The sequence below is a fragment of the Nyctereutes procyonoides genome, unplaced genomic scaffold (assembly GCF_905146905.1).
Source record: "Nyctereutes procyonoides isolate TBG_1078 unplaced genomic scaffold, NYPRO_anot_genome, whole genome shotgun sequence".
In the NCBI taxonomy this organism is placed as follows: Eukaryota; Metazoa; Chordata; class Mammalia; order Carnivora; family Canidae; genus Nyctereutes; species Nyctereutes procyonoides.
Genome location: NW_026575034.1, coordinates 18,181,555 through 18,196,188, shown reverse-complemented (window position 1 = coordinate 18,196,188; position 14,634 = coordinate 18,181,555). Strand labels below are relative to the sequence as shown.

General features: G+C 38.9%; 1 protein-coding gene across 2 annotated transcripts in view; it reads right to left on the bottom strand.

The window, feature by feature from the left end:
• Positions 1 to 14,634, bottom strand: part of DENND5A (DENN domain containing 5A) — a 98,174-nt gene that overhangs the window by 57,765 nt on the left and 25,775 nt on the right. For both annotated transcript variants that reach the window (XM_055317888.1, XM_055317887.1), the window contains exons 2-3: positions 2,308 to 2,379; positions 1,229 to 1,338 (exon numbers count right to left, since the gene is read on the bottom strand). In XM_055317888.1, coding sequence (XP_055173863.1) covers positions 1,229 to 1,338; positions 2,308 to 2,379 — 182 coding nt within the window. The remainder of the gene's footprint in view (positions 1 to 1,228; positions 1,339 to 2,307; positions 2,380 to 14,634) is intronic.

The window sequence follows — 14,634 nt, the reverse complement described above, 5'->3', positions numbered from 1 at the left end:
GCTCAGTGGCTGAGCATCTGCCTTTGGCTCAGGGCATGATCCTGGGGTGCCAGGATGGAGTCCTGCATCAGGCTTCCTGCAGGGAGCCTGCGTTTCCCTCTGCCTATGTCTCTTCCTCTTTCTGTCTCTCATGAATGAATAAATAGATCTTAAGGGAAGAAAAAAAAAAAGAGCATAGCACTGGAACCAGACTATGGTATAGTGTTCAAATTGCAGCTCAATTGCTTCTTAGCTATGTGACCTTGAACACATTACCTAACCTCTTTGCATCTTAGTTTCCTCATGTGTAAAATATATGTGTATCTATGTGTGTGTTTATTTAATATCATCTATATAAGGGATATTGTGAAGATTAAACGAATTCATGTTAAATACTTAATAAAGGTTAGATCACTCATAGTAGTATTCTTCTACATAAGATTTAAAATGCTGGGCAGTCCGGGTGGCTCAGCGGTTTAGCGCCACCTTCAGTCCAGGGCCTGATCCTGGAGTCCTGGGATGGAGTCCCACGTCGAGTCCCACTTCGGGCTCCCTACATGGATGGAGCCTGCTTCTCCCTCTGCCTGTGTCTCTGCCATTCTCTCTCTCTCTCTCTCTCTCTCTCTCTCTCTCTCTCTCTCTCTCTCTCTGTCTCTCATAAATAAATAAAATATTTAAACAAACACAGAAAGATTTAAAATGCTGTCCTGGGGTACCTGCATGGCTCAGTCAGTTAAGTGTCTGACTCTGGCTCAGATGATGATCTCAGGGTCTAGGACTGAGCCCCAAGTTGGGCTCTGTGCTCAGTGGGGAGTCTGCTTCTCTCTTTCCCTCTATCCCTCCCCCCAGGTCATGCTCGCTGACTCTCAAATTTAAAAAAAAAAAATGTTGTTCTATCTAAAATTAGGGTAAAACAAAATACTCATTTCTGCCATATCACCCAGATTGAGAGAAAACTGATTTAAATTACACTCATCATGTAATCTCAATACTACAAATAACCAATAGCTGAGAGCTGAGTACCACAAAGTTCACCAAGCCATTACTATGCATTTGTCTGACAAAACAGAAAAACATTGTGACTTCCAGCGTATCTGATATGTTGATCAAAATGCAGAATCATGAATAATATGCACACAATCCCTTCTTCAAGTTATTGGTAGTTGGTAACCACACAGTCTCTGGACTCAAAAATCTACTGTAAATTAGTTTGCAAATTATTTCATACTTGTAGCTAATAAATACTAACCATTCCCACTGCATCTTGGTCAAAGGGATTCCATTCTACGTTCTCAGGGTATCGTGCAAGGACCTTAGACTTGAATGTTCGTCTCAGTGGTGTCTGCTCAAAATTCTCTCCTGCAAGAAAAGAATGAAGCAAATCATCTCTACAAAAGTCCCTTGCCATCAAGGATTATGACTGTCTGAGTTTGGTAGTCCAGCAAGGTACAGAAGTAAAGGCAAAGGGGTTAGTATGCCAACCATCTAAGAACAGGAAAAGTATTAAAGTTATTAGGTAAGTAAAGAAGCTGAAAAGGTTTAGCATGGTTAATATTGGACACCACTAGCTATCTTTTCTTATCTTGAAAAAGAAATGAATTATTACTACAAATCCAATGGTTAATCTTCTTGGAAGAGTAGAGAAAGCACAAGGAACAGCAAAGGACTATATCCGTCTTTTTTCCCTTGTAAACCACAATTGGTTCGCTTAAAGTCAACTGGTATTGGGCAGCCCGGGTGGCTCAGCAGTTTAGTGCTGCCTTCGGCCTAGGATGTGATCCTGGAGACCCGGGATCAGGTCCCACGTCAGGTTCCCTGCATGAAGCCTGCTTCTCCCTCTGCCTGTGTCTCTGCCTCTCTCTGTGTCTTTCATGAACAAATAAAAATAAAACCTTAAAAAAAAAAAGTCAACTGGTATCATAGAAGCATAAATGATTTTAAATTCAGAATAAAACATTTTTAATAAAAATAAATAAAATAAATTCAGAATAAAGTATGCATTTCTATGATCTCTGAAAAAACATAAAGGGGCTAAAAGATTTAAAAACATTAATAAAGTGGATTTTAGAGTATCATTTAAAATTTCTGAAACTCTACCTTTTCCCTCTTCCTCTAAAAACGTTAAAATATACTGGAATAAAGAACATTAAAGTGTAAAGAGGAAGAAGCAAAGAACCCACCACCTAGAGGAACACAAATATGAAAAACCTACCGGTCAAAAAAAGTCACAAGAAAGTTAGAAGATCAAAGATACAGAATACCACTGTAGAGACACATGTAAAAGCCACCAGAAAGCTTTGGGTGTTCTCAATTTTGTTTTGTTTTTACCTTCAGTCGTACTGGAAATGAAAGGGCTGGCACCATCCCTGGCTTTAGAAGCCTGTATGTACTGGCATAATGCTATATGATAAATGAAATAACAGAGTATTACAATAAAGCAATATTATTCAAACTTTTTTGACCATGACTCCAGTATGAAACAAGTATTACATCATGAAGCAATAAATACACACATGATGTATACATACAAATTTGCCTAAAACAAATTTCACAAAATACTTACCCTTACTCTGTGTGATGCCCTTTTATAATTTCTACTCTATGTCATTAAAACCTAATATGCTAATTGCAGACCTACTAACACATTTCATAGTTTGAAAAAACATTACAATACAGCATAATTAGATGAAGAGCTCAACAGAGATCAAATTACTATAAGGGGGCAGCCCCGGTGGCGCGCAGCGGCTTGGTGCCACCTGCAGCCTGGGGTGTGATCCTGGAGACCCAGGATCCAGTCCCACATCGGGCTCCCTGCGTGGAGCCTGCTTCTCCCTCTGTCTGTGTCTCTGCCCCTCTCTCTCTGTGTCTATGAATAAAAAAATAAAATCTTTAAAAAAAAAAAATTACTATAAGGTCACTGGTACTTTATCCACAAGTATCCTGCTCCAAATTCTGCTTTTCCTAAGAGGTTAGGGACAAATTAAATGCACCTAAATATTTCGAACAAATAAATTTAGTAGGAGTCACGGAAAAATATGTGGGATCAAAAACAATTCGATTGAATTTGATACCTATTTATAGAGTAATCATATCACACAAGGACCTTAGGTACTGAGAGGATAGAGATGAACCCAAATGAAGCACCTATCCTCAGGAACTTACTCTCAAATGTAAAAAGAACATACACAAATAACCACTTGACAGGGAAGTTACTACCTGGGAGGCTCCAGATCTTTAATCTTTGCAACCAACCATTCAGAGCACGTTTACACAGGATCCTGTTCACATGTTCTAGCTGATAATATAAATTCTGTTCAAACTATAGTTTTTCTAAGTTGGTTTGGAACCCAAAGGAGCTGGTAATTAAGGAAGATGCATTCTTCCAACACAGGACTGAGATAAACCTAAAGTTGCATAGTTCTTCACTCTAAATTATCCCAGAGGTATCTTAAGTTTCTAAAGAGTTTATAGTAATTCTAAAGTACCTGTTCCAGAAATTAATGATTCCAATTAGAAAGTTATCATTTTATAACTAAAACATTCACTTCCACTTTCTCTTTTGTCCATCATCATCAATCACCATCAGAAGCCCACTTATTCATAATTTTCAACTTCTGACAAGACTCACCTTTCCTTCTATTAGTAAAGCTAGGAACACAATTTCAATTCCTCTTATTCCCTGATCCTTAATCCAAACTGAGTTTTCTGAAACTCTTTTCCAGCAAATTTCATCTCTCAAAAATATATTTGGTAATCTTCACTAAAGAAGACTGGCAAAATCAGCAGGCAGCTGGTAATAGTGGGAGCAATAAAGCCCCTAAAGGCTAGGTACAGCTAGTCTTAAGTTTTCAGTAACACCTGTAAAGAGCCCACCCATGGCAAGTCTGCATTTACTATAAAAAAAAAAAAAAACACCAAGCAGCTGACATAATGATCTTGCCTACAGTCTGAGGTTCCCAGAATATATATTTAAACTGCATTCAGTTCTGAGAAGATAACTGTCTTCCTCAAAGCTTCTTCACTTTTAGTTGTCAGTTTGCTCCTTTCTTCCTTACTAGGCCAGAAAATCCCCTCACTAAAAATCACAAAATACTTAACGGAAACAGGAATCAGGGCAGTTTCCACTGTCCTTAATGAAAGCCATTAGAGAAGGATATTTTTTTTAAATAGTTATGAGGTGCCCCCTAAGATATGATGAGCATTCAAAGGATGAAACACGAGACTATTTTAAACAACCAGTGAGATGAAGCGAGAGGTGAAAATGATGAGCTGACCTGGAGTATAGACAAAGAGGAGGTGGAGGCTATGAATCACAAGAAGTAGTCTTTAGATCCTCCAAACCACCCCTCCACCTCCTGCCCCTTTTTCAAATAAGCTAAGTAAAGGTTTCTTGTTAAAGAGTCAGGTTCTTGTTAAAAAGTCAGTAAAGGCACCAAAGAGAGTGCCAATCTTAGACATAAGTCCTTCTGTGTATTAGACTGAACCAGTATTAGAAACATGGTATTTTCACCACAAGGGGAAAGGGGTGTACAGAGAGGTATGAGAGCCCTGAGATCAAATCATGTTCATTACAGCACCCTATAAAGAGTGTCAGAAAAGTCACAGAAGGGATTCACAAATCTAAGATATTTTTATTCAAACAATTCAGTCTTTCATCATTTACTGAGGCCTAAGTTTTGAGAAGAAGCAGAAGAGACTTAATGCCTCAGGAACACCTACATAGCTCCAACTTCATGAAACCTGTACATATGTCACAGATTCCTTAAATCCCCAATTATTTAGACCTTTGGAAATTCAAACAATATTAGAATAAGACATTGCAACCACAACTGTCCTACTGTCCTAGAAACAAGAACTACTTATTTGCCTAACACATACAGAGTCTACAAATGTCAGAAGGTCTGGATACCAGAACTAAGGCCCATTTCTAACAGCAACTTAAAAATTAATCAACTAGGTGTCAGTCTATCTTTGTGAATCTGTCCCTGGGGAAGTACAATTCAGATAAATCATAATAGAATTTTTTTTAAAGCTTGCACATGGGACGTCTGGGTGGCTCAGTGGTTGAGGGTCTCTCTTCGGCTCAGGGCATGATCCTGGAGTCCCAGGATCAAATCCCGCATCGGCCTCCTTGCATGGAGCCTGCTTCTCCTGTCGCTGCCTCTCTGCCTCTCTCTCTGTGTCTCTCATGAATAAATAAATAAAAATCTTTTTAAAATAAAAGCTTGCACGCCTTACAAGGACTTCTAATAGGTTCTTTGTTTACTTGTTCTGCTTTGACCAAACCAGAAACAAACTGACATTTGTACTATTAGCCTGTTGGTACTAGCTTAATTTGAATAATCGTAAATAAGGGATGCTTACAACTGAGAAGCTTCAAAGGAACCCCTAAGCCCTCTGAAATGATTTACAAAATTTTGTATGAAAATATGTACATTTTTCTAAAAAAACCCACAATTTTCATCATATTCTCAAAGGGCTCCATGACCCAAATAAGTCAGAAACCACAGCTCCAAATGTTTCTCCTATTTGGGGCAGGAAACAACTTACAGATTAACCTAAATGGGTAGGTTTACACACAGTTAAAATATATGCACTATTAAATAACTGCTCTCTGGGTTGATGATGACATTATTTTCTCCTTTTTTATCATGAGAAGCCTATGGATGCAAACTTCTCTCTCTTTAAATACACACATATATGTGATTGAGTTAAAAAAATCTTAGCCTCAAAACTTCTATCTGAAGCCATCTGAAAGGTCATCAGAAAATGTTCACCAAGACTTGGGTGGCTCAGTTAGGCAACCAACTGCTGATTTTGGCTTGGGTCACGATCTAAGGGTTGTGAGATCAAGTCCCACACTGGGTGAGAGTCTGCTTAAGATTCTCCCTCCCTTGGGACACGTGGGTGGCTCAGCAGTTGAACGTTTGCCTTCAGCTCAGGGCATGATCCCAGGGTCCGGGATTGAGTCCCACATCAGGCTCCCTGCAACAAGGAGCCTGCTTCTCCCTCTACCTGTGTCTCTCATGAATAAATAAATTTAAACTCTTTAAAAAAAAGAGAGAGAGAGAGAAAAGATTCTCCCTCCCTCTCCCTCTGCCCCTTCCCCACCTCACACTTGCTTTCACTCTCTAAAATAAGTAAAATCTTTTTATAAAAAATTCACCAAAATCTCAGTTACACATTTATAATAAATGTATTACATCTGTGGGTAACAGTGATAGTTTTGAAATGGTAGAACAGATATGAAAAGGTATGCCACAAACAGCTATGTGAGAAAGACCCAATAAGGTCAAATTCCCACCTGGTTGATGTTAAATTACACAAAGCTTCTCCAGAACATGTTAGCTTAGATTCAAGCAAAATAAAATAAAAATAACCATCACTTCCCAGGAAAGTGTTTACAGGACACATCTGTTATACCTACATCTTGGATTAAGATATACCATATAAAAGTATTTCAATTTCTAAACCAATCAGTAATCAGAGTTGACATACACTTAAGAAGCTTTACATAAAATTTCAAGTTTGAAAAAATAAAGAGAAAAAAGAGCAAGAACTAAGGGCATTTTTATATCTGGTCCTTAGAAGAAATAGGAAGGATAATACAAATATCTATGAAACCGCAAATGAAAAAGAACTGACTTTGTCAACAGAATAGGGCACTTGGGTGACCAGTTGGTTAAGCCTCTGCCTTCAGCTCAGGTCATGATCTCAGGGTCCTGGGATCATGCACAGTTGGAGTCCGCTTATCCCTCTCCCTCGGCCCCACCCCAGCTCATTATCTCTCTCTAATAAATAAAAATCTTAAAAAAAAAAAAAAAAGAAGAAGACGACGACGAATTGATATCCAGCATGATAAAGGTTCTGCTTCCAGTCATGGAAGAATAGCTCCTACAAGATCAACTCTCTTACAGATTACTATGAACACTGGACAGAATATAAAAAACGACTACCTAAAGTCACTAGGTAACAAAATGCAAGTAGATTATGATGAAAGAGAGAGGGTCAAAACTTGGAAAAATGTAATGACATCAATTAAGGGTCTCTTGTTACAGCTTTTGCCCAAGAAGTCTCAGTCCGTGCCATGAAAGATGACTAAAATTCAGATATAAACCCGTAGTCTTACTAGCTTCACAAACCAGAGGACAGACTTTAAGGCAACCACAACAGAGAAGTGAGAGAGGGAAATTCCAAAGAGAACCAGAAAGAAGGTGCCTCAAACTGTATAAATCCTGCCAAAATCACTGGCTAATCCCTAAATCATGTGTGCATAGAACAGACGTCAAGCAACTAAATTAGGGCTAAAGGAACTGAACTGAGATTTAAACTGGCATTCACTGCAGCGGAGTATCAAGCACAAATTATTTAGCATATAAAGAAACAGGAAAACATGACCTATTCTCAAGAGAAGAGTCAATCAACAGAAACTGACTCTAATGTGATCCAAATATTGGGATTCGCAAAGATTTCAAAACAGCTATGACTGGGGTCCCTGGCTGGCTCATTTGTAGAGTATGTGACTCTTGTGCTCACTTTGGCAGCACATATACTAAAACTGTAGAGTATATGACTCTTGTATGCAAGCACACAAAGGCAGAGGGAGAGAAAGAAGAAGACTCCCCACTGAGCAGGGAGCCCAATGAGGGGCTTAATCCCAGAACCTTGGGATCATGACTTGAGCTGAAAGCAGATGCTTAACTGACTAAGCCAGAGAGGCTCCCCAACTATCAGCACTTTTTAAATGGGGCAGCCTAAAAAACACATTAAGACTAGCTGAGTTTTGGTAGCTAGAGAAAACCATCTAACACTACACTCATTGCTCTCCCTCATCTTTCTACATATGAAATTGAGGTTAATTTATAGCTGCTGCAGCACAGAGAGGGTACCTGCTCCTTGAAGAGACAGGCTGTACCTTGGCCCACATCATCAGCTGTGCTCAGGATTCAGACATTCATAAATACCAGAAAGCAGGGAGTAAGCTGCCCCCCCCTTTGGACACACCACAGGCCTCTTCTATCTAAGGCACTAACCCAGAAAAGCTGCTCACCAGGCTCTTCAATGAAAACAAGAGAAACCATCTGTTACCTCTTTGTTTTTCCCCTTGAGGTAGATCTGTTCACTTTCTTTCTCAACATATTTTCTTTGTCAGATAACTTTAGCTTTAGATATACCGCCATTACTTTTATTGATGCTTTGCCTCCTGCTTGATGTCTTCCAGGCTGCTTCATACCTAGTCCAACTCCTACATCTAGTATTTTTTAAATGGCTAAACTTTTTATATACCCAGGTTTAACAAGAGTCTAGGGTTTGAGAACCTATCCAGACAGGACTGCTCCAACAACAGCTAGGACAAAACTTTGGTAGCTAAATATGAAGTGTAGACGCTACTTCACTTTTAGCCCAGCCAAAAACCCTGACAGGACATACATACATCTGTTAAGCTGACTTCTTGAACTTAGATAATTTGCTTTGTTTAGTATGGGAAGCTAAACAAGCTGTCAAATTCATGGTGTTTCAGACCAGTCCAGTGAACGCTATCATGTGAGTTGGATATACATATACTGTACTGAATTACATATACTACATACATACTGCATTACTAATAGAGTAAGGACTCCCAGAGGCTATACATGTACATAGGCACTGTTCTCTAAAAGCTAGCTCCTCCAGAAAAATGGCCTTAGGCAAACCCAGTGGACTGGGATCGCTAAGTAAGAAACAGGACAAATATAAGAGACTCAATATCTACTCTACTCAATATCAAATTTTAGGGATCCCTGGGTGGCGCAGCGGTTTGGCGCCTGCCTTTGGCCCAGGGTGCGATCCTGGAGACCCAGGGTCGAATCCCACATCAGGCTCCCGGTGCATGGAGCCTGCTTCTCCCTCTGCCTTTGTCTCTGCCTCTCTGCCTCTCTCTCTCTCTCTCTCTCTCTCTGACTATCATAAAAAAAAAATATCAAATTTTAAAATAATCCGTATACAACGAACCTAGACGGCAGGAGACAGAGTTAAGGTCCTACCTTGGCTACTCACTAGTTGTGTGACCTAAACAATTTATTGAGTCTTGTGGGTCTCACTTTCCTCACATGAAAAATTAAGAAGTAGAGGTCTAGTTGCTAATTTATAAAGGTTTTTCCAGCTCGATCATTTCATGACTTAATAATTGCTGGGCCGCAAGTCTGACCCAGCATGGAAATTGTACCTTTTAGAGCAGCCCTGGTGACTTGGCGGTTTGACGCTGCCTTCGGCCCAGGGTGTGATCCTGGAGACCCGGGATCGAGTCCCACGTTGGGCTCCCTGCATGGAGCCTGCTTCTCCCTCTGCCTGTGTCTCTCCCCCTCTCTCTATGTCTCTCATGAATAAATGAATAAAATCTTAAAAAAAAAAATTTTTTTTTAAAGAAATTGTACCTTTTACATTGTGAGCAAAAGGGGTGTACCTGGGTGACTCAGATGGTTAACAAATCTGCCTTTGGCTCAGGTCATGATCCCAGCATCCTGGGATTAAACCCTGCGTGAAGGTCCCTGCTCAATGGGGAGCCTGCTTCTCCCTCTCTCCTCTGCTGCTCCCTCTGCCTGTGCTCTCACTCTCTCTCATAAATAAAATCTTAAAAAATAAACTGTGAGCAAAAGGCATGTATTAGTTCTCCCTCTGCTGCCTCTCTCCCCCAAGCCCCACAAAAACAGCAGTAGGGGATGGTGGTCAGGGGAGCACAGCCACAGAATAAAAGTGGAGGTGATAGTAACAAAATTTTAGAAAATGGAAAGCAGATGGATGAGTGGTTCCTGACAGCAGACTAAAGAAACCTAAGCTATAATATAACCTCCAAAAAGCTCAGGAACTTATATAGCATCAAGCACTTAAGGAAATGGGGATAAACATGGGACTAAAAACAGAAGGAATGATTAAAAGTCTACTGGAAGAAGCAGCTGGCATCAGCTCATAAAGAGATAAACAAATTGTTGTAGAACTATACAATGGAACATTATTCAGCCATAAAAAGGAACAGAGTACTGTTACATGCTACAATACAAATTAACCTTGAAAACATTATGCTAAGGGATCCCTGGGTGGCGCAGCGGTTTGGCGCCTGTCTTTGGCCCAGGGCGCGATCCTGGAGACCCCAGATCGAATCCCACGTCGGGCTCCCGGTGCATGGAGCCTGCTTCTCCCTCTGCCTGTGTCTCTGCCTCTCTCTCTCTCTCTCTCTGTGTGACTATCATAAAATAAAATAATAAAATAAAATAAAATAAAATAAAATAAAATAAAATAAAATAAAATAAAATAAAATAAAATAAATAAAATAAAATAAAATAAAATAAAATAAATAAAATAAATAAAATAAAATAAAATAAATAAATAAAATAAAATAAATAAAATAAATAAAATAAAATAAATAAAATAAATAAAATAAATAAAATAAAATAAATAAAATAAATAAAATAAAATAAATAAAATAAAATAAATAAAATAAATAAAATAAATAAAATAAAATAAAATAAAATAAAATAAAACATTATGCTAAGTGAAAGAAGCCAGACACAAAAAGCTACATACTGTATTACCCCCATTCATATGTAATATCCAGAATAGGCATATTCACAGAAACAGAAAGTGGTTACCAGGGAACTAACTGCTAATAGGTATGCAGTTTCTGTTTGGGATGATGGAAATGTTCCAGAACTAGATCATGGAGATGGCTGCACAACATAGTAAATAAACTAAAAACCACTAAAGTGTACACTTTAAAATGGTTAATTTATAAAATCTTAAAAAATAAATTTAAAAAATAAAATAGTTATGTTACATGAATTATATCTCAATTTTTAAAAATAAAAGAACCAGGGATCCCTGGGTGGCGCAGCGGTTTAGCGCCTGCCTTTAGCCCAGGGCGCAATCCTGGAGACCCGGGATCGAATCCCACGTTGGGCTCCCGGTGCATGGAGCCTGCTTCTCCCTCTGCCTATGTCTCTGCCTCTCTCTCTCTGTGTGACTATCATAAATAAATAAAAATTAAATAAATAAATAAACGAACGAGCGAACAAGGGACACCTGGGTGGCTTGGCAATTAAGCATCTGCCTTCAGCTTAGGACATGGTCCCAGATTCCTGGGTTTGAAACCCACATTGGGCTCTTTGCATGGAGCCTGCTTCTCCCCCCTCTGCCTGAATCTCTCCCTCTCTCTCTCTCTCTCTGTGTCTCTCATGAAAAATTAAAATCTTTTTTTTTAATAAAATCTTTTAAAAAAGAAAAAGAAAAAAGAACCAGCTACCCCCTCCACCCCTATACTCTTCCCACTCTGTGCAGCCTCCAACATACCAGGAGAAAACTGATCCTTTACAAGGAATAAATAAAAGAATGAGTGAGGTGGGTGAAATGCATGACAATGGTCAAAAAGTACAAACTTCCTGTTATAAAATAAGTCAGTCCTGGGGATGTCATATACAGCATGGTGACTACAGTTAACAATACTCAACTGTATATTTGAAAGTTGCTAAGAGAGTAGATCTTAAAAGTTCCCATATAAGGAAAAAAAAAATGTAACTACGTGGTAACAGATGTTAACCAAACTTACTGTGATAATCATCTGCAATATATGTGTGTGTGTGTATAAAATCATTATGTTGTACACCTAAAACTAATAGAATATTATGTCAATTTATCTCAATTGAAAAATTAAAAAAAAAATTTAAAAGAGAATGGGTATATCTATATATCTATACTTGGGATTATTGTTGAGGTATCAAGCATCCACAGCTGAGAAACCACAGGCACAGCTGAGAGCAAGGGTATCATTCTAAAAACAGAAAAATAAGAAAAATTTTACATATTGAATGTTGAGATTCCCCAAGGCTCTTCCATTACTTGGCTCTCACAAAGTTGGCAGTTAGGATTACGCCCTTGAGGCAGAGATTTAGAGGAACATTTTCTATGAATCTGACCAGACCAAGAAAAAAAAATCTAGATACTCATACTACAGGGAAGAAACTATACAGCCAATGAAACTCTCAGAAACCCCCCCATCCCCCCCCATGAACATCAAGCTTCCAATCAGCTTCTTGATGCATTTATTCTTAAGTGTAAATGGACAGCAAGAGATCATGAGACACTTGGGAAAAGGCTCTATCAAAGATTAATGAAAGACATCTCTTGCCAATCAATGCAACTTTGAGGAAACGGAAAATTATGCAGAAAAAAGAAAGCTTCGAAAAGTACTATCCCAGGGCCTAGAAGCAACAACACCCCAGTGACAAGCATAGTTAGCACCCAGATCTTCGTTTCTAATACCATTCACCAAAAAAAAATAATCAGGACTGCTTAGAGAAATAGCTGGTTCTCTAACTGGAACAGGACCCACACAGAAGAAGCCTGGAGCATTCTGCAGTGTCAAAAAGTAGAGGGTACTCAAAAACCCATGATGGGGCAGCCTGGGTGGATCAGTGGTTTAGCGCCGCCTTCAGCCCAGGGCGTAATCCTGGAGACCCAGGATTGAGTCCCACGTCAGGGTCCCTGCATGGAGCCTGCTTCTCCCTCTGCCTGTGTCTCTGCCTCTCTCTCTCTCCTCTGTGTTTCTCATGAATAAATAAAATCTTTTAAAAAAAAAAAAAAAGGGGCAGTCCGGGTGGCTCAGCGGTTTGGCGCCACCTGCAGCCCGAGGTGTGATCCTGGAGACCCGGGATAAAGTCCAACGTCGGGCTCCCTGCATGCATGGAGCCTGCTTCTCCCTCTGCCTGTGTCTCTGCCTCTCCCTCTCCCTCCCTCTCTCTCTCTCTCTCTCTCTCTCTCTCTCCCCCCCCCTGTCTTTATGAATGGATAAATAAAATCTTAAAAAAAAAATCATGATGACAAAGGCACATCAAAGAGGCAAACTAAAAGATCTCCCAATGGCCAAAGCTAGAATAATTTGAACAACAAAATAAATACATTGAATTATAATCCAAAGTATAAAATATATATCTATAAGTCCATACTAATATAAATAAATGATCAAATAAATAAGTAAATAGGAGAATAGACAAATCTCCTATGCAGAAAAATGCCAAATAACTTATACAGATACTAGGCTCTCCCTCTATAAGTATGGGCTGCTCATAGGGAAAAAGAGTAACTTCATAATGGAGAAACCTGACACAAACACTAACAGGTGATCAAGATTAACATCAACAGTGATGTCATGTTCATAATATGTATTCTTAATATAATATGATGAGAATGGTATTTTACCTCTGTAGTCTTCCCTTCAAAAAACCATAACCTCAATCAAATCATGAGAAAAAACATATACAACCTAATTGAAATTCTAGAGGACAGCTAACCAATATTCTTCAAAATTGCCAAAATCATCAGAAGAACGAAAGTCTGAGAAACAGTTACTGCTAAAGGAATAAAAGGAGACATAACAACTCACTGCAATGTGGTATCTTGAATAGAATCCTGGGACAGAAAGAGTATTAGGCAAAAACTAAGAAAATCTGAATAAAGTGTGGAGTCAGTCCAGGAAGTCTACTATCCAAATAGTAGTATTCCATTAAGAGAAAAAGAGAGAAAATAAAAGGGAAGATATTATCAATAATTCAAAAAATTTCCCAGAAATGAAAGGCATGAATTCCCAAAATGAAAATGGTCTCCAAAGATCTAGCACAGTGAATGAAAATAGACTCACACTTTAGTTTGTAATAATAATAATGTATAATAATAATGTATCAATATTGGTTCATTATTTGTGACAAATGTACCCTATACTGTAAGATGTTACTATTAGGGGAAACTGGGTCTGGGGGTATATGGGAACTCCCTAGACTATCTTCACAACTTTTCTGTAAAACTAAAACCATTCTATAATAAAAAGTGTACTAAAAAAAAAAGTGTACTGAGGTTTTAAAAATTATATCCCATTTAAATAAAAAGTCCAGAATAAGCAAATCCATAGAGTCAGGAAGTACATTTTGAAGCTGCCTACAGTGGGGTGATATGGAGTAACTTTACAGTACGTAAACTGTATCTCAATAAAATTGTTTAAAATTAAACAACAAGGGGATCCCTGGGTGGCGCAGCGGTTTGGCGCCTGCCTTTGGCCCAGGGCGCAATCCTGGAGACCCGGGATCGAGTCCCACGTCGGGCTCCTGGTGCATGGAGCCTGCATCTCCCTCTGCCTATGTCTCTGCCTCTTTCTCTCTCTCTGTGTGACTATCATAAATAATATAAATAAAATTAAAAAAAAATAAACAAGAAGCTTATGGAAATTAAAAAGGTGGGGGCAGCCCAGGTGGCTCAGCGGTTTAGCACCTGCCTTCAGCCCAGGGCACAATCTTGGAGTCCCAGTATCGAGTCCCACATCAGACTCCCTGCATGAAGCCTGCTTCTCCCTCTGCCTGTGTCTCTGCCTCTGTGTGTGTGTGTGTGTGTGTGTGTGTGTGTGTCTCATGAATAAATGAAATCTTTAAAAATGAATAAATAAATAAATAGACACACACACGAATGCACACACACACAAATTTTTCAGATGTTGTAAATCTCAAAGAGAAGAAATGTAGAGAGTAACGAAGCAGATTAATACAGTTTTCCTGATTGGATATCATCAGGTAGGAATTTAAGAAAAGAATGGAAATAGAAGCACAGAGCACTTTTTAAAAGCCTAGTGAATTTGACTCC